General features: G+C 47.2%; 1 protein-coding gene across 2 annotated transcripts in view; it reads left to right on the plus strand.

Moving 5' to 3' along the window:
- Nucleotides 1-21,178, plus strand: part of IPO11 (importin 11) — a 315,892-nt gene that overhangs the window by 68,827 nt on the left and 225,887 nt on the right. For both annotated transcript variants that reach the window (XM_072136983.1, XM_072136974.1), the window contains exons 10-12: nt 1,265-1,457; nt 3,237-3,389; nt 19,845-19,888. In XM_072136983.1, the coding sequence (XP_071993084.1) occupies nt 1,265-1,457; nt 3,237-3,389; nt 19,845-19,888 (390 nt within the window). The remainder of the gene's footprint in view (nt 1-1,264; nt 1,458-3,236; nt 3,390-19,844; nt 19,889-21,178) is intronic.

Here is a 21,178-nt window from a genome sequence, read left to right on the forward strand (position 1 = left end):
TTCTTAATAATTGGTGGCGCAGCAGAACGAGCATGCGTGTCCTTCTGTACCATTCAATACTATGGAAGTTTTTGACATTGTCGAGTAAAGCGCTGAGGTATCTCCCATTCACTATCTCAGTGAATGTTGTAGATACCAGTGCGCTGTACTCTACAATTTCTTAGACTACTATTCTATTGAATAAAGCAGTCAGATGTATACTTGTCCTGTTGCTCCCCCCATTAGTAAGAATGGGCCTCCTGTTCTCCAGATTGCCGGGGAATGTGTTCTTGTAACCATTGGGGTCCCATCAGATTTAGCAGTACATCCCTCACCAATCAGCTTTGTACACCCTACCCTGTGGGTAGGGGATAACTTACTAATTTGGTGTAGCCCCATTAAAGGAAATCTACCATCAGAATCCATCATGATAAACCAGGGGCACTTGCTCATAGATACAGGCACCGGGACTGTGGGAATCTTCTTATATTTGTTATCCATGGCCTCCGTCCTTCTGAAATCAACTTTTACAATTATGCAAATGAGTTTGATGGGCATGTTATAAAATCCCATTGTGCTCTGTCTTCACAAGCTGTTACACTGTGCAGTAGCATGTCTGTCTCACCCTCCCCACTGCTGCACTTCCTGTAATCTCAGCAGCAGAATGTAACAGCCTGTAAATCTGCAGCATGGAGGGGCTCTGGTAACACGTCCATAGCTTTTAAGGCTCTTTAGTATAATTTTAAAAGTAGATTTTTAGACAGATGGATTCAAAATATAAGAAGATTATGAGTAAGTGTCCCTGGTTTATCATGATGGATTTTGATGGTATATTTCCTTTAAATGTATCCCCCCACATTTTACCCTTTTAATATTGGGGCCCATCTAGCGGAGGAGAATCGAGGGGCCTCTTATGTATTATATGGTGAATACATTCCACTGTTACATCTCTCTTGTCACTTAGAGTCTCCACCCTTGACTGTTTTACTATCCTCTTCTGTTTTTTTGCTCTTTTCTCGTTTATATGAGTTTTGAGGTGTGGTGCTTATTAATTGAGCAGGCAGCAACCAATCAGAGCTCAGCTTTCATTTTCCCACAGCTGTTTATAAAATTAAAGCTGAGCTCTGATTGGTTTCCCTTCGGCAACTAGAACAGTTTAACCTCAGAAACTTGATGATAAATCTCCCCCTATATGCACGTATATATATATATATATATATATATATATATATATACAGAGAGAGAGAGAGATAGATTTATTATGTTTTTTTTTTTCCCCCCCAAGCTTTTAGATTTTCTGGACCAGCATCCGTTTGCATTCATTCCCATCATCCAGAGAGCGCTGGAGTTTGCAGTCGGCTACGTCTTTACAGAGGCCGGGGATGGACTTGTGTTTGAACGTTTCATAGTTCAGTGCATGAGTCTCATCAAGATGATAATAAAGAACGATTCCTTCAGGCCATCCAAAAACTTTGAAGGTAGACGTTTACTATGATTCACTTCAAAAACAAAGTCGCTGGTGTTTTGTGTCTTTTTGTATTCCCTATAATTCATGTTGTGTCTTTTGCTATCTCATACATTACTTCTGGATAACTAATTTGTTTCATGAAGGTTATTTACACTGCAGAAACTTTATTATTACACCAAACTTCAAGTGAATGGTCTTGAATTTAACATATACAGCTATTTTCTTGTCTACAGTTCTTGAGGAGGACCTGTCAGGCTGATTTGGGACCCTAAACCAACTACAGTTCCATATTATGGACCTGTGGTTTAGGGTACCAAATCATTGTAGGGCCTCATTCACACAACCGTAATGGGGGCCTTGATCTGGAGACACAATTTGTGGCCAGTTGATGGCCGCCAGTGAGGTCTATGGAACCAATCGGGTTGCTGTGAACACACAAGGGGCACATTTACTTACCTGGTCCATTCGCGTTCCAGCGGCGGCTTCTCCGACGAGCGTTCGGGTCTTCCAGCGATTCATGAAGGTCCTGCACCCGATGTCCACCAGGGGTCGCTGCTGCGCCGAGGTCCGCCAAGTTGCGTCGGAGTTCACTGATCTCTTCTTCCTAGTGCATGTAAGTATGGCGCGTGCGACCTAATTTTTTTTAATTAAATGCGGCGGTTTTTCTGAATCCGTCGGGTTTTTGCTTGGCCACGCCCCCCAATTTCCGGCGCGTGCATGCCACCGCCGATGCACCACAATCCGATCGCGTGTGCCAAAATCCCGGGGCGATTCAGGGAAAATCGGCGCAAATCGGAAATATTTGGGTAACACGTCTTGAAAACGCGAATCGGGCCCTTAGTAAATGACCCCCAATGTCTCGTCAGTCGGGTGTTTTCTTTTCAATGGAGAGGGAAGGGTAAGGAGCACTTACTCCCCCTCCCTTCTCCACCTGGCCCTGTGCTCGCCCAAGATCCAGTCCGGCAAGCACCTGGCCATGTAAATAAGACCTAACAGCTATCTAGTGGTGCAATGTGAAAAAAAAAATATTTATACTCACCTGGATGTGAGTCCAATGATGCTTCTCCTCTCTCGTGGCTTCATGGAAGCCGTATGTAGTACGCCAGCTTTACTTGCCTCAATTTTCAGGCTCCGAAAGAGGTAAGTATAATTTTTTTTATGCCCCCTTGCAAAAAACACATACATGGTGAAAGGAGAGGTATTAGAATAAACTTGACTCTATAGTCTGACTACACACATGTAACCATGGAGATAGAGGTTTAGACAGGATAACACATATGGTTTACATAGGACCTGTAGGCATAAGTTGGTTGAAGAGTTTTAAGTAACGTTGTACATTAGATGGTACACTGGTACAGTAATACAAAGTACTGTATTTTTCGGACTATAAGGCGCACAAAAAATCCTTTGATTTTCTCAGAAATCAAAGGTGCGCCTTATAGTCCAGTGCGCCTTATATATGAACTGTACTTACAGACAACAGCTGCCTTGAACTGTGCACAGGTCTGCCACCTGCTGGTCATTCATCCTTATAATCAGGTGCGCCTTATAATCCGGTGCGCCTTATATATGAAACTAGGCATTTTAGCAGGCATTTATTGATGGTGCGTCTTATAGTCCGAAAAATACGGTAGATGGTTTAAGAGTATCATCCGTTTTATTTAACCAAGATTAAAATCATAGTTCCTCGCTAGTTTCGCTAAACCTGCAGAGTATGTGCTGTGAAAGTCTTTAACTGAAAAAAAAATGCATTCAGTTTTACCCCTGCATTTCTTCTTGTGCTTTTCAGATAGTAAACCAGAAACCATCAATGCCCACCAAATAAAAATGTCCTTCTTCACTTATCCAACCCTGATGGAGATATGTCGTAGGCTTGTTACACATTACTTTCTTCTCAGCGAAGAAGAACGGGGGATGTGGGAAGAGGATCCTGAGGGCTTCGGTAAGAAAGGACAGCAAAAATCTGTATTCTTTAGTAATAAGTTCTTTTGTCATATCAAGACATATGAATGAAAGGAAAATACAAGAAAATATTTCTATATTAGGGAAGTGGTGTCTAAAAGATGTCAGTATGCTGCGTTTTTAGGGTTTGATTGAACATGAGTCCACAACCAGCTGGGCCTCCGTCTGAAAGTGACTTAAATATTAGCCTCCTTATCTATCTGCTGTGTACAGATGTAATAAGAATTTTAGAAATTCTGCTCACTGCAGGAGAAGAAAGCATCAAAAACGACTTTATTTTTAGTAAAATATAGTGAAATCTTTTGTGATCATCTGCATTATTTACTTCTGAAAAAAATGTTTAGTTACACTTTAAAGGGACCCTGTCAGTCTAACTAAATAAACAAGAATGAGAAAGACCTTGGCTGTGTGCGACTTGCTAAAGAGAAATACCAAGGAAGGGGTGATGAGGGAGCCGTTTATCTTCAGCAAGTCACACACAGCCAGGTCTCTCACAACCCCCTCATTCTCTCTACCTCGGGAATTCTCTTAAGCGAGTCACTCATCCAGTGTCTCTCTCTGAGAGACGGGGGAATGAGCTGGAGATAGGGCTGAGCAGGAAAGACATGGATATGCTGGACTCCGCTTAGGGCAAGGACAAGGGTCGGAGTCACATGGGGGGATTTTCATAGATAGTGAGTCATCTTTAAAAACGGATTGTAGAGCGTTTCATGCATGGAGACAAACAATAAAGGGATAGTTGTACTGCTGTATAATATCATTTTTTAAAGAGGACCATTTTGACTTTTATAAATTTTTTTTTGTACCCCTTTTTGTTGTTTTTTTCAAATATAAACCTTATTGCTAACAAAGTTTAATATTTAAAAATTATCTTTCTTTTTTTTTCACCCCCAAAAATTTCTTTCTTTAAGATATAACATGTACGTTATCTATTCTCTTATTTGAGCTGCAGCCACTGTCCCGTACCATAAATAATACGATATTACAAAACTCATCTGTGCCCATACTACATATAGAAGTTTTTCCATGTGTATAGGGGCAGAGGTCCTCACTGAGATGAGCGGACGTAATCTCGGTTCACCGAGTCTCGAATTCATTAATCACCGCCTCGCCACCTGGTTACAAGGTATGATCACTGCACACGCGTCGGCTCCACACTGCCGAGAGAGGCGTATTGGATTTCCAAGTTACAGACTCCGCTCTCCAGAGAAATGAGTTCATACATTTTCACTATCATGTTTCCTGCCCGACAGTTAATTGCTTTCAGAGTGTGATAAATTGTTTACGGGGATTTCTCTGGGGCCTGCCTACTGCCATGTGGGCAGTGCTGAGTCTATGCGATCGAAGCCGCCGTGTTGTACACTTGTGCTTAGTACAATGTATGATATATATATATATATATATGTATTTTTTTGCTACTGTAATTTTCTCTACCTTTTAACCCTTTCCTGTGGATTGTTTCTTGAGTTTGTATTGAAGTAGCATACAAGAGGCATTAAACTTGCAAGGGACAAGTGACTTCTATTAGTCCCTGTAGGAGAAAAGTTCTATCTGACCAGAAATTCTGCACATATTGGAGCATTCTGTTATACAATGATTATCCCCGAAGGTAATAAAGGAAGTTGTTTTCTACATGGATGTTGAGTATCAGTAGTCACTGGAGCACTTGACTTAATGTGAGCCGATCCCTGAACGTCATTAATATATACACAAAGGTTCCTATGGTAATTCTGTGCCTAGTGATTTCTAAATATATCTTTGTAATGGTCGCAGCTCCAAATCCAATGCGTTGAGTACGTTTAAAAGACATCTAACAACCAGGATTGTAAACCTGGCACACTGACATACAGGTGTGTGGCCCTCTCTGACAGTTTCTGCTCTTCTCTTAGCTTCTTATGCCTTTGTTTTTAAGAAAAAACGGCTTTTAAGATTATGTAAATGAGGGGGGCTCACGGCTCCATTAACACCCATGGAGCCCTGAGTCCCTCATGGTGCATAGGCAGGAATCATGGCTATTTTCCCACTTATTCCACCACCACGTGAATCAGGGACAACCTGAAAATGGCTCCAATGAGGAGCTGAAACGTTGTATTTGTACACTGGATGTTCAGTGAATAAAACCACAATTTGCAACTGGAGTGCTACCTTTGTGGATTTTTCTTGGCTTTATTATATCTCAGACTGAGGAGTCAAGTCCGGTTTAAGGAAGCACCTGAATCCTGTTTACAAAATGTCGTACCATTCCTCTTTTTGCTCCACACCAACCAGGTGTGAAGGGTGTTGTGCTGTGACTTGCAGCGTTCTCACTCCATACCAGTGCATTAGCTATAGCCTACACCAGGAACTGGGGCAGGTGATACAGCAATCCTACGCCAGGCTGGAATTGCTCGGCCACCGGATATATTAAGAGGTCATGGCCTCTAAATAAATCTGTAACGGCAGTAGGGGCAGGGTTCATACCAAGGACTTTTGGTTTAGTTTTCCTTTTTTCGTTGTAAGTCTAAAAAAAAAAAATAATTAAAGGGGTATTTGTCATTAGACTCGTTCTTGTAGCAATTTTAAGACTGCCTATGCAGTTCTGCTGCCCGACAGATGTATCCTAGTGGCTTAGACTGCGTGATTAAACTGGTTTATGAGGTGTTGATGGCTGAAGTAATTTTGTGAATTTTTAGGTGATAATCTTTAAAAAGTTGCAAATTTTTGCAAAACCAGTTCTAATCTCTTTTCTACACCTGGTAGGGACTAGGATTTTTTTTATGTGCAGTTATTGGTAACTTTGTTGGCTCGCTCCAATTGTAAATTATGCACCAAGATCTGGAAGCAGGGGAAACATATGGGCAGCACGGTGGCGCAGGCATTACAGCCTTGCAGTGCTGGGGTCCTGGGTTCAAGTCCCATCCAGGTCAACATCTGCAAAATTTACATGTTCTCTTCGTGTTTGCGTGGGTTTCCTCCGGGTCCTCCTGTTTCCTCCAACACTAAAAAACGTAGATTGGGAATAGGGACTGATTTGGCAAACTCTGTGCAGCGCTGCGTAATCTGTGTGTGTTATATAAATAAAGGAATTATTATTATTATTACAAAGACACATAAGTCGCAAATTGGAATAATAAAGCAAAAAAAAACGGCATCCAAACTAACATAAATCTCCCCCAAAGAGCTGAAAAAATAATGTAGAGCATATCCTAGTCCCAACCGTGTTTCACGGATCAGACTCTAGTCTGTAGTTTATGAGGATCCATGAAAGATGGATGCCAGACTTCAGCGCATAGGATATCATTAGTTTTTCTCGTCAGATGTTTCCTATGTTTGTGTGGAGGTAATCTTATAATATATTGAAATAACTTCTTCTCGTAGCTGTTTTTGATAAAATGTGTCAAGATCTTTTCTTCCACAGTATGTCTTCACGTCTTCAGAAATATATTATCCTAGACCTAGTACATATATTTTACCTGAGCCGTTTACTGTCTTGGGAGGAAAAACATTACACTTACTAGATGGTGTCTAGAAGATTTGGTTCTCCTAACATATTTGGAGTTTTCCTTTAGGAAAATCTTATTTCAAGTTCAATTATTTACTTAGATGAATGGTTGTAATCACTGAAGATGAATTACATCGTCTCATCAGCAATGTTCCCTGCTGTGTTTTAGGTCTTGTTAGAGCTTTGCAATCTTTAAACCGCTGTGGGTTCAGCCTATGTGCTGAAATCTACAGGGAAAACTTTTTAAAGGGAAAATCCCTTTTAAAGGGCACTAGAGGAGACCCATACATAAGTTTGGGACCCTTAAAACATCATCATACCTTATTATATCTGGGGTTTGGGGTCTCAAGTCTTTTTACCTTACCTGTGTCAGTGGGTATGTTGCCAAGATTTCAGGTGGTAAAGATGGTGCATGATAAAGCCAAGCTAAGCATATCTGTCAAAGTATGTCCGGGGCTGCAAGATGTACTTACCTTCTGCCTCCTTATGCATGATGTTCAGGGAGTCAGGAAAAACTTCAATTCACTGTTATTGCCACTTGGGAAAGCAACCTTAACCCCAGCTGCATGAAGGCATGCTGTCCATGAAAGCTGACCTGTCACCCAGAATGTTATTTTTTAGCTGCTGACAGGTTCCAATAGCCTAGACTATGCTGAATTTAAAAATGCCTTTCTCATCATTCTGAATGATTTCAGTAGTTTATATAACAGACAGCTCTAGGAGTTACCTCTCTCTAGTAACCCACAGCTTTCATTCCGACACCACTAGGCCCACGGTGGACGTTACTTCCTGTCACACAGGAAGTGCTTGGAAATGCTTGCTTTGTATAGTCTTTCCACTTGTCGTATAGAGAAACACTGGAAAAAGACCCTATTTTACGACCTCTGTACGCTCAGCTACAGTGGTGGCAGAGAGGAATATTCTTATTCTCAGGGAAATCAACTTCTCACTCATCAGACATTTTTTACACAAACCCTTTTTACACATACCTGATGTTGCATATATCAATAGTGCAATGTATGTACATTAAAGGGAAGACTAAAGTTAGGCCCTATCCACAGGATACGACCCAACTTGCTGGGGGTCCCAGTGCTGAGACAGGTCCTTTGGACCCCTTGTCGCTCCTCAGACTAATGTGCAGACGGCCGCGCATGACCGTTCTGCTTCATTAATCCATGTGGAGCTTACGGAAATTGCCAATGCCGCGCTCACTGATCTCTGTCAGCTCCATAAAGATTAATGGAGCAGAACAGTCATGTGCGGTCATCTACTCCATTAGGGCTCATTCACATGGCCGTCTGCGGGGACGTACATGCGGCCACAAATTTGCGGCCGCATGTACGTCCCCATAGACGGCAATAACGGCGCAGCGCAGATACGGTGCCACACATGTGTGGCACCGATCCGGGCCGCACACCGCAAAAAGATAGAGCATGCTCTATCTTTCGGCGTGTGTGCGGCCGTGCGCCGCTATTCTCTATGGAGGTAGGAGAGGGGTCAGGGAGGCCCCCTGAGCATACTGATAATACTGGAGACCCCCAGAGCATACCGATAATACTGGAGACCCCCAGAGCATACCGAGAATACTGGAGACCCCCAGAGCATACCGATAATAGTGGAGACGTCAAGGCAATACTGATAATACTGGAGACCCCCAGAGCATATCGATAATACTGAAGCGACAAGGCAATACTGATAATACTGGAAACCCCCAAAGCATACCGATAATACTGGAGATGCCAAGGCAATACTGATAATACTGGAGACCCCCAGAGCATACCGATAATGCTGGAGACCCCCAGAGCATACCGATAATACTGGAGATGCCAAGACAATACTGATAATACTGGAGACCCCCAGAGCATACCGATAATAGTGGAGACGTCAAGGCAATACTGATAATACTGGAGACCCCAGAGCATATCGATAATACTGAAGCGACAAGGCAATACCGATAATACTGGAGACCCCCAAAGCATACCGATAATACTGGAGATGCCAAGGCAATACTGATAATACTGAAGACCCCCAGAGCATATAGATAATACTGGAGACCCCCAGAGCATATAGATAATACTGGAGACCCCCAGAGCATATAGATAATACTGGAGGCCCCCAGAGCATATAGATAATACTGAAGACCCTCAGAGCATATAGATAATACTGGAGACGCTAATGCAATATGATAATACTGGAGACCCCCAGAGCATATAGATAATACTGGAGACCAGGGGCGTCGCTAGGTCAAAAGATCCGGGGCTCGTGCCCCGGATCTTTTGGCCAGTGCCCCGAATCTCCTCGGGTCAGCAGATCATCTGCCCCTCTGCCCGGGAGATTCCTTCCCTCTCGTTCTCATCACGATCTGTGTCCTCAGATCGTGATGAGAACGAGTGCAGGCGCTGCTTTCCCCTGCAAGGACCTTACCTCCGGGAGTTCCAGAGGCTCAAGGACCTGTGATGATGTCATGATCACATGACCTGCAGGGGAAAGCAGCGCACAGAAAGAGAGAGAGAGCTGCATCTGTGAGGTGAGAAACATGACAGGGACTAGGGAAGGGGGAGAACATTGTGAGGCACATTATTTCCTGGGGGGGCTGTGTGAGGCACATTATTTCCTGGGGAGCTGTGTGAGGCACATTATTTCCTGGGGGGCTGTGTCTGAGGCACATTATTTCCTGGGGGGCTGTGTCTGAGGCACATTACTTACTGGGGGGCTGTGTCTGAGGCACATTATTTCCTGGGGGGCTGTGTCTGAGGCACATTATTTCCTGGGGGGCTGTGTCTGAGGCACATTATTTCCTGGGGGGCTGTGTCTGAGGCACATTATTTCCTGGGGGGCTGTGTCTGAGGCACATTATTTCCTGGGGGGCTGTGTCTGAGGCACATTACTTACTGGGGGACTGTGTGAGGCACATTACTTACTGGGGGGCTGTGTGAGGCACATTATTTACTGGGGGGCTGTGTGAGGCACATTACTTACTGGGGGCCTGTGTGAGGCACATTACTTACTGGGGGGCTGTGTGAGGCACATTATTTCCTGGGGGGCTGTGTGAGGCACATTACTTACTGGGGGACTGTGTGAGGCACATTACTTACTGGGGGGCTGTGTGAGGCACATTACTTACTGGGGGGCTGTGTGAGGCACATTATTTCCTGGGGGGCTGTGTGAGGCACATTATTTCCTGGGGGGCTGTGTGAGGCACATTCCTGGGGGGCTGTGTGAGGCACATTATTTCCTGGGGGGCTGTGTGAGGCACATTATTTACTGGGGGTCTGTGTGAGGCACATTATTTACTGGGGGGCTGTGTGAGGCACATTATTTACTGGGGGGCTGTGTGAGGCACATTATTTACTGGGGGTCTGTGTGAGGCACATTATTTACTGGGGGGCTGTGTGAGGCACATTATTTACTGGGGGTCTGTGTGGGCACATTACTTACTGGGGAGCTGTGTGAGGCACATTATTTACTGGGGGTCTGTGTGAGGCACATTATTTACTGCGGGGGCTGTGTGAGGCACATTACTTACTGGGGGGCTGTGTGAGGCACATTATTTACTGGGGGTCTGTGTGAGGCACATTATTTCCTGGGGGGGTCTGTGTGAGGCACATTATTTACTGGGGAGACTGTGTGAGGCACATTATTTACTGGGGGGCTGTGTGAGGCACATTATTTCCTGGAGGGCTGTGTGAGACACATTATTTACTGGGGGAACTGTGTGAGGCACATTATTTACTGGGGGGCTGTGTGAGGCACATTATTTACTGGGGGGCTGTGTGAGGCACATTATTTACTGGGGGGCTGTGTGAGGCACATTATTTACTGGGGAGCTGTGTGAGGCACATTACTTACTGGGGGACTGTGTGAGGCACATTACTTACTGGGGGGCTGTGTGAGGCACATTATTTACTGGGGGGTCTGTGTGAGGCACATTATTTACTGGGGGGTCTGTGTGAGGCACATTATTTACTGGGGGGTCTGTGTGAGGCACATTATTTACTGGGGGGACTGTGTGAGGCACATTACTTACTGGGGGGCTGTGTGAGGCACATTACTTACTGGGGGGCTGTGTGAGGCACATTACTTACTGGGGGGCTGTGTGAGGCACATTATTTCCTGGGGGGCTGTGTGAGGCACATTACTTACTGGGGGGCTGTGTGAGGCACATTACTTACTGGGGGGCTGTGTGAGGCACATTACTTACTGGGGGGCTGTGTGAGGCACATTATTTACTGGGGGTCTGTGTGAGGCACATTATTTCCTGGGGGGGTCTGTGTGAGGCACATTATTTACTGGGGAGACTGTGTGAGGCACATTATTTACTGGGGGGCTGTGTGAGGCACATTACTTACTGGGGGACTGTGTGAGGCACATTACTTACTGGGGGGCTGTGTGAGGCACATTATTTACTGGGGGGTCTGTGTGAGGCACATTATTTACTGGGGGGTCTGTGTGAGGCACATTATTTACTGGGGGGTCTGTGTGAGGCACATTATTTACTGGGGGGACTGTGTGAGGCACATTACTTACTGGGGGGCTGTGTGAGGCACATTACTTACTGGGGGGCTGTGTGAGGCACATTACTTACTGGGGGGCTGTGTGAGGCACATTATTTCCTGGGGGGCTGTGTGAGGCACATTACTTACTGGGGGGCTGTGTGAGGCACATTACTTACTGGGGGGCTGTGTGAGGCACATTACTTACTGGGGGGCTGTGTGAGGCACATTATTTACTGGGGGTCTGTGTGAGGCACATTATTTCCTGGGGGGGTCTGTGTGAGGCACATTATTTACTGGGGAGACTGTGTGAGGCACATTATTTACTGGGGGGCTGTGTGAGGCACATTATTTCCTGGAGGGCTGTGTGAGACACATTATTTACTGGGGGAACTGTGTGAGGCACATTATTTACTGGGGGGCTGTGTGAGGCACATTATTTACTGGGGGGCTGTGTGAGGCACATTATTTACTGGGGGGCTGTGTGAGGCACATTATTTACTGGGGAGCTGTGTGAGGCACATTACTTACTGGGGGACTGTGTGAGGCACATTACTTACTGGGGGGCTGTGTGAGGCACATTATTTACTGGGGGGTCTGTGTGAGGCACATTATTTACTGGGGGGTCTGTGTGAGGCACATTATTTACTGGGGGGTCTGTGTGAGGCACATTATTTACTGGGGGGACTGTGTGAGGCACATTACTTACTGGGGGGCTGTGTGAGGCACATTACTTACTGGGGGGCTGTGTGAGGCACATTACTTACTGGGGGGCTGTGTGAGGCACATTATTTCCTGGGGGGCTGTGTGAGGCACATTACTTACTGGGGGGCTGTGTGAGGCACATTACTTACTGGGGGGCTGTGTGAGGCACATTACTTACTGGGGGGCTGTGTGAGGCACATTACTTACTGGGGGGCTGTGTGAGGCACATTATTTCCTGCGGGGCTGTGTGAGGCACATTATTTCCTGGGGGGCTGTGTGAGGCACATTACTGGGGAGCTGTGTGAGGCACATTATTTCCTGGAGGGCTGTGTGAGACACATTATTTCCTGGGGGGCTGTGTGAGGCACATTACTTACTGGGGGGCTGTGTGAGGCACATTATTTACTGGGGGGCTGTGTGAGGCACATTATTTACTGGGGGGCTGTGTGAGGCACATTATTTACTGGGGAGCTGTGTGAGGCACATTACTTACTGGGGGGCTGTGTGAGGCACATTATTTACTGGGGGACTGTGTGAGGCACATTACTTACTGGGGGGCTGTGTGAGGCACATTATTTACTGGGGGGCTGTGTGAGGCACATTATTTACTGGGGGGCTGTGTGAGGCACATTATTTACTGGGGGACTGTGTGAGGCACATTATTTACTGGGGAGCTGTGTGAGGCACATTATTTACTGGGGGTCTGTGTGAGGCACATTATTTACTGGGGGGCTGTGTGAGGCACATTATTTACTGGGGGTCTGTGTGAGGCACATTATTTCCTGGGGGGGGTCTGTGTGAGGCACATTATTTACTGCGGGGGCTGTGTGAGGCACATTATTTACTGGGGGTCTGTGTGAGGCACATTATTTCCTGGGGGGGGTCTGTGTGAGGCACATTATTTACTGGGGAGACTGTGTGAGGCACATTATTTACTGGGGGGCTGTGTGGGGCACATTATTTCCTGGAGGGCTGTGTGTGAGGCACATTACTTACTGGGGGGCTGTGTGTGAGGCACATTACTTAGTGGGGGGCTGTGTGAGGCACATTATTTCCTGGAGGGCTGTGTGAGGCACATTACTTACTGGGGGGACTGTGTGAGGCACATTATTTACTGGGGGGCTGTGTGTGAGGCACATTACTTACTGGGGGGCTGTGTGGGCACATTACTTACTGGGGGGCTGTGTGAGGCACATTACTTACTGGGGAGCTGTGTGGGCACATTTCTTACTGAGGGGCTGTGTGAGGCACATTATTTACTGCGGGGGCTGTGTGAGGCACATTATTTACTGGGGGGCTGTGTGTGAGGCACATTACTTACTGGGGGGCTGTGTGGGCACATTACTTACTGGGGGGCTGTGTGAGGCACATTACTTACTGGGGGGCTGTGTGAGGCACATTATTTCCTGGGGGGGTCTGTGTGAGGCACATTATTTACTGGGGGTCTGTGTGAGGCACATTATTTCCTGGGGGGGTCTGTGTGAGGCACATTATTTACTGGGGAGACTGTGTGAGGCACATTATTTCCTTGGGGGCTGTGTGAGGCACATTATTTACTGGGGGGCTGTGTGGGGCACATTATTTCCTGGGGGGGTCTGTGTGAGGCACATTATTTACTGGGGAGACTGTGTGAGGCACATTATTTCCTGGGGGCTGTGTGGGGCACATTATTTTCTGGAGGGCTGTGTGAGGCACATTACTTACTGGGGGGCTGTGTGAGGCACATTATTTCCTGGAGGGCTGTGTGAGACACATTATTTACTGGGGGAACTGTGTGAGGCACATTATTTACTGGGGGGCTGTGTGAGGCACATTATTTACTGGGGGGCTGTGTGAGGCACATTATTTACTGGGGGGCTGTGTGAGGCACATTATTTACTGGGGGGCTGTGTGAGGCACATTATTTACTGGAGGGCTGTGTGAGGCACATTACTTACTGGGGGGCTGTGTGAGGCACATTATTTCCTGGAGGGCTGTGTGAGACACATTATTTACTGGGGGAACTGTGTGAGGCACATTATTTACTGGGGGGCTGTGTGAGGCACATTATTTACTGGGGGGCTGTGTGAGGCACATTATTTACTGGGGGGCTGTGTGAGGCACATTATTTACTGGGGGGCTGTGTGAGGCACATTATTTACTGGGGGGCTGTGTGAGGCACATTATTTACTGGGGGGCTGTGTGAGGCACATTATTTACTGGGGAGCTGTGTGAGGCACATTACTTACTGGGGGACTGTGTGAGGCACATTACTTACTGGGGGGCTGTGTGAGGCACATTATTTACTGGGGGGCTGTGTGAGGCACATTATTTACTGGGGGGCTGTGTGAGGCACATTATTTACTGGGGGGCTGTGTGAGGCACATTATTTACTGGGGGGCTGTGTGAGGCACATTATTTACTGGGGAGCTGTGTGAGGCACATTACTTACTGGGGGACTGTGTGAGGCACATTACTTACTGGGGGGCTGTGTGAGGCACATTATTTACTGGGGGGCTGTGTGAGGCACATTATTTACTGGGGGGCTGTGTGAGGCACATTATTTACTGGGGGACTGTGTGAGGCACATTATTTACTGGGGAGCTGTGTGAGGCACATTATTTACTGGGGGTCTGTGTGAGGCACATTATTTACTGGGGGGCTGTGTGAGGCACATTATTTACTGGGGGTCTGTGTGAGGCACATTATTTACTGGGGGTCTGTGTGAGGCACATTATTTCCTGGGGGGGGTCTGTGTGAGGCACATTATTTACTGCGGGGGCTGTGTGAGGCACATTATTTACTGGGGGTCTGTGTGAGGCACATTATTTCCTGGGGGGGGGTCTGTGTGAGGCACATTATTTACTGGGGAGACTGTGTGAGGCACATTATTTACTGGGGGGCTGTGTGGAGCACATTATTTCCTGGAGGGCTGTGTGTGAGGCACATTACTTACTGGGGGGCTGTGTGTGAGGCACATTACTTAGTGGGGGGCTGTGTGAGGCACATTATTTCCTGGAGGGCTGTGTGAGGCACATTACTTACTGGAGGGACTGTGTGAGGCACATTACTTACTGGGGAGCTGTGTGTGAGGCACATTACTTACTGGGGAGCTGTGTGTGAGGCACATTACTTACTGGGGGGCTGTGTGAGGCACATTATTTACTGGGGGGCTGTGTGTGAGGCACATTACTTACTGGGGGGCTGTGTGGGCACATTACTTACTGGGGGGCTGTGTGAGGCACATTACTTACTGGGGAGCTGTGTGGGCACATTTCTTACTGAGGGGCTGTGTGAGGCACATTATTTACTGCGGGGGCTGTGTGAGGCACATTATTTACTGGGGGGCTGTGTGTGAGGCACATTACTTACTGGGGGGCTGTGTGGGCACATTACTTACTGGGGGGCTGTGTGAGGCACATTACTTACTGGGGAGCTGTGTGGGCACATTTCTTACTGAGGGGCTGTGTGAGGCACATTATTTACTGGGGGTCTGTGTGAGGCACATTATTTCCTGGGGGGGTCTGTGTGAGGCACATTATTTACTGGGGAGACTGTGTGAGGCACATTATTTCCTTGGGGGCTGTGTGAGGCACATTATTTACTGGGGGGCTGTGTGGGGCACATTATTTCCTGGGGGGGTCTGTGTGAGGCACATTATTTACTGGGGAGACTGTGTGAGGCACATTATTTCCTGGGGGCTGTGTGGGGCACATTATTTCCTGGAGGGCTGTGTGAGGCACATTACTTACTGGGGGGCTGTGTGAGGCACATTATTTCCTGGGGGGGTCTGTGTGAGGCACATTATTTACTGGGGAGACTGTGTGAGGCACATTATTTCCTTGGGGGCTGTGTGAGGCACATTATTTACTGGGGGGCTGTGTGGGGCACATTATTTCCTGGGGGGGTCTGTGTGAGGCACATTATTTACTGGGGAGACTGTGTGAGGCACATTATTTCCTGGGGGCTGTGTGGGGCACATTATTTCCTGGAGGGCTGTGTGAGACACATTATTTACTGGGGGGCTGTGTGAGGCACATTATTTACTGGGGGGCTGTGTGAGGCACATTATTTACTGGGGGGCTGTGTGAGGCACATTATTTACTGGGGAGCTGTGTGAGGCACATTACTTACTGGGGGACTGTGTGAGGCACATTACTTACTGGGGGGCTGTGTGAGGCACATTATTTACTGGGGGGCTGTGTGAGGCACATTATTTACTGGGGGGCTGTGTGAGGCACATTATTTACTGGGGGACTGTGTGAGGCACATTATTTACTGGGGAGCTGTGTGAGGCACATTATTTACTGGGGGTCTGTGTGAGGCACATTATTTACTGGGGGGCTGTGTGAGGCACATTATTTACTGGGGGTCTGTGTGAGGCACATTATTTACTGGGGGTCTGTGTGAGGCACATTATTTACTGGGGGGTCTGTGTGAGGCACATTATTTACTGCGGGGGCTGTGTGAGGCACATTATTTACTGGGGGTCTGTGTGAGGCACATTATTTCCTGGGGGGGGTCTGTGTGAGGCACATTATTTACTGGGGAGACTGTGTGAGGCACATTATTTACTGGGGGGCTGTGTGGGGCACATTATTTCCTGGAGGGCTGTGTGTGAGGCACATTACTTAGTGGGGGGCTGTGTGAGGCACATTATTTCCTGGAGGGCTGTGTGAGGCACATTACTTACTGGGGGGACTGTGTGAGACACATTATTTACTGGGGGGCTGTGTGTGAGGCACATTACTTACTGGGGGGCTGTGTGGGCACATTACTTACTGGGGGGCTGTGTGAGGCACATTACTTACTGGGGAGCTGTGTGGGCACATTTCTTACTGAGGGGCTGTGTGAGGCACATTATTTACTGGGGGTCTGTGTGAGGCACATTATTTCCTGGGGGGGTCTGTGTGAGGCACATTATTTACTGGGGAGACTGTGTGAGGCACATTATTTCCTTGGGGGCTGTGTGAGGCACATTATTTACTGGGGGGCTGTGTGGGGAACATTATTTCCTGGGGGGGTCTGTGTGAGGCACATTATTTACTGGGGAGACTGTGTGAGGCACATTATTTCCTGGGGGCTGTGTGGGGCACATTATTTCCTGGAGGGCTATGTGAGGCACATTACTTACTGGGGGGCTGTGTGAGGCACATTATTTCCTGGAGGGCTGTGTGAGGCACATTACTTACTGGGGGGACTGTGTGAGGCACATTATTTACTGGGGGGCTGTGTGTGAGGCACATTACTTACTGTGGGGCTGTGTGGGCACATTACTTACTGGGGGGCTGTGTGAGGCACATTACTTACTGGGGAGCTGTGTGGGCACATTTCTTACTGAGGGGCTGTGTGAGGCACATTATTTCCTGGGGGGCTGTGTGAGGCACATTACTTACTGGGGGGACTGTGTGAGGCACATTATTTACTGGGGGGACTGTGTGAGGCACATTACTTACTGGGGGTGTGTGTGGGCACATTACTTACTGGGGGGCTGTGTGAGGCACATTATTTCCTGGGGGGCTGCGTGAGGCACATTACTTACTGGGGGGCTGTGTGAGGCACATTACTTACTGGGGGGCTGTGTGAGGCACATTACTTACTGGGGGGCTGTGTGAGGCACATTACTTACTGGGGGTGTGTGTGAGGCACATTACTTACTGGGGGACTGTGTGAGGCACATTACTTACTGGGGGGCTGTGTGTGAGGCACATTACTTGCTGGGGGGCTGTGTGAGGCACATTATTTACTGGGGGGCTGTGTGTGAGGCACATTACTTACTGGGGGACTGTGTGAGGACATTACTTACTGGGGGGCTGTGTGGGGCACATTACTTACTGGGGGGCTGTGTGGGGCACATTACTTACTGGGGGGCTGTGTGGGGCACATTACTTACTGGGGGGCTGTGTGAGGCACATTACTTAGTGGGGGGCTGTGTGTGAGGACATTACTTACTGGGGGGCTGTGTGAGGCACATTACTTACTGGGGGGCTGTGTGAGGCACATTACTTACTGGGGGGCTGTGTGAGGACATTACTTATGGGGGGCTGTGTGGTCACATTACTTACTGGGGGGCTGTGTGGGGCACATTACTTACTGGGGGGCTGTGTGAGGACATTACTTATGGGGGGCTGTGTGAGGACATTACTTATGGGGGGGCTGTGTGAGGACATTACTTATGGGGGGGCTGTGTGAGGCACATTACTTACTGGGGGGCTGTGTGGTCACATTACTTACTGGGGGGCTGTGTGAGGCACATTACTTACTGGGGGGCTGTGTGAGGCACATTACTTACTGGGGGGCTGTGTGGGGCACATTACTTACTGGGGGGCTGTGTGAGGACATTACTTATGGGGGGCTGTGTGAGGACATTACTTATGGGGGGGCTGTGTGAGGACATTACTTATGGGGGGGCTGTGTGTGAGGCACATTACTTACTGGGGGGCTGTGTGGTCACATTACTTACTGGGGGGCTGTGTGAGGCACGTTACTTACTGGGGGGCTGTGTGAGGCACATTACTTACTGGGGGGCTGTGTGGGCACATTACTGGGGGGCTGTGTGAGGCACATTACTTATGGGGGGCTGTGTGGGCACATTTCTTGGAGCGTGTTCACACATGGCACTAGGACAGGCCTCGGTTTGATCACATATATTTTCCAGTAATACACAGGATAACACTGCCAGGGAACCAAGATGTAGGGACAATGAGGAACATAAGATGTGGTGATGAGGATTTCTCCTTTGTTCTCTGTAGCTGTATATACCAGAAGTAACCTTGTTATTGGCACAACCACATGTGAGGGGGCAGAAGGGGGCAGTACTGAAAGTGCAATACACATGCATTGGGGCCCGTGCCCCGGATCTTTTACCACCCTAGCAACGCCCCTGCTGGAGACTCCCCGAGCATATAGATAATACTGGAGACCCCCAGAGCATACAGATAATACTGGAAACATCAATGCAATACCGATAATACTGGAGACCCCCAGAGCTGACTATAATACTGGCGATCCCCAGAGCAGACAGCTAATACTAGAGACACCGTAGTGCTGACTATAATACAGGCGACTCCCAGAGCTTAATGATAATACTGAAGATCCCCAGTGCTGAATATAATCCAGGAGACCCCCAGACAAAAAACTCATCTCATCTGGCTCCTCTTCTCTTTCCTCTCCTCTCATGTCCCGCATCAGGACTCGGAGCAGGAGTGGACGAGGGAGCAGTGTGTACACAACACCTGTCTCACCTCTTGCTCTGAGCACTGCGTTTCTCAGGCTCCTGAAGCATGGACATAGAAGCAGCATCAGAAGCCAGAGCAGAAGAGGGCCTTGGAGTGGTGAGTATTTGTCAGAAATACTCGCCGTTACACAGTCTCCTGACCCTGTAAGCGCTTTCATCAGCCCTGTGTCTATGTCTATGCAGACAGCATGGTGCGGGCCACAACCTGAAGCTCTGCGGGCCATGCGTTGTTCACCCCTGATCTAAAGGCTCTGACTGTAATTTTCAGTTCTCTCTGTGGAGACTCACGTTTCACTACTTATGGAATCTTTATGTAGTCTGATACCTCACTGAGCATCTGCAGGGAAAGTGATTTTACTACAGAGTGAGCATGAGAGCAGCCATATAGGTGGAGAAGAGGCACTTTTCTCTGATTATGTCTATTTCAAAGTATCTTGTAGTCACTTTTACTATCAATTAATGCAAAGTAAAGTTACTGACCATTAAAATTTGTGAAATGTGTTAGATTCCTAAAAATAACTCTTCTCATTTTCTTTGTAGCTGTGGAGGAAAGTGGTGGAGATTCCTGGAAGTACAGTCTGAGGGTAGGTCTTCTTAATTATTCAGCCTTGCCCTTTCCTACAATGCATGAAATAGGTATCACTGCTGCTCATGCGCTCAAACAGGAAAATCTTCTAGAATTATATCCTGTAGGTCCTAAGGGTCTTTCTTTAGAATGTCATGTTTCTTAATCCCCGTCTGTTCTCGAGTAAAATGACCTTTTCACGATACTTTCTTTAATTCACTATATGGATTTTCTTTCTTTAATTTTTCTTTGCTATGTATTAATACAGTCTGCCCTTTGCATATTTATCAAGTAGCAATATGATACATCTTCATGGGCTTAACATGGTCATGTATGAAAGAGTCTAATCTTATCTGGTAATACCAGGAAATTCCTTTAATCCATAAAGTCTCACCACAGAAATGCAACATGATGTATAATTTTACAAGATTATTAAAGTGATAAAAGCAGGAGTTCTCATAGCCCCTTTGGGTTATGTGTAAAAATAGAGATGAGTGGACCCAATGCCCAGGTTCGGCCGCCTGACACAGACATAATACCAGATTGGCAGCCAAATAGCCAATGTGGCAAATTGAGGCGCGTAGCAATTAACCATGGCTAGGGACACCCTCTAGCCCAGTGATGGCAAACCTTGTGGAGACCGAGTGCCCAAACTACAACAAAGACCCGCTTATTTATCGCAAAGTGCCAACACAGAAATTTAATTTGTGATTTATACTCCCTTTTCTGTCACCGTTTTCATTGATACCAGCACCTGAGGCACCAATGAAGCAGAAAATAGTCCCAGGTAGAGCTGTCACTTTAAAATAGCTCTGTGCACAGCAAGTCCTGGGCTGTCTGGGACTGTAGGAAGTTACCTGGAGTCATCTCTGGTGATGGCCTGAGTGCCCACAGAAAGGGCTCTGAGTGCCACCTCTGGCACCAGTGCCATAGGTTAGCCATCACTGCTCTAGCCAATCATGGCTATGGCCAATCCGGCAATATGTCTAGGTCAGGTGGCCAAACCCGACCATTGGTTCCGCTCATCTCTACTTACAATTTTTGGAACCATGAAGCCCCAATTATTACTTTATTATTGACATTTAATCAAGTAATTATACTTCTTTGCAGTTATGCAAAGGACAATGTTTAGAGCAATGATTTACAGCATTTAAATGAGCTATAAGAATTTGTAGTCTGGTACAGAGAGGAGGTGGGCTGTGACCATTGGACTTCTGCAGACCTCTACGTCTTAAGTTTGGTATGGGATCTTATCGAAACTTAAATTTATGTTAAGTTCATTTTATGTGATTTTCCCTTTGAAATCAAA

Source organism: Engystomops pustulosus, chromosome 1, assembly GCF_040894005.1.
Source record: "Engystomops pustulosus chromosome 1, aEngPut4.maternal, whole genome shotgun sequence".
NCBI classification, from domain to species: domain Eukaryota; kingdom Metazoa; phylum Chordata; class Amphibia; order Anura; family Leptodactylidae; genus Engystomops; species Engystomops pustulosus.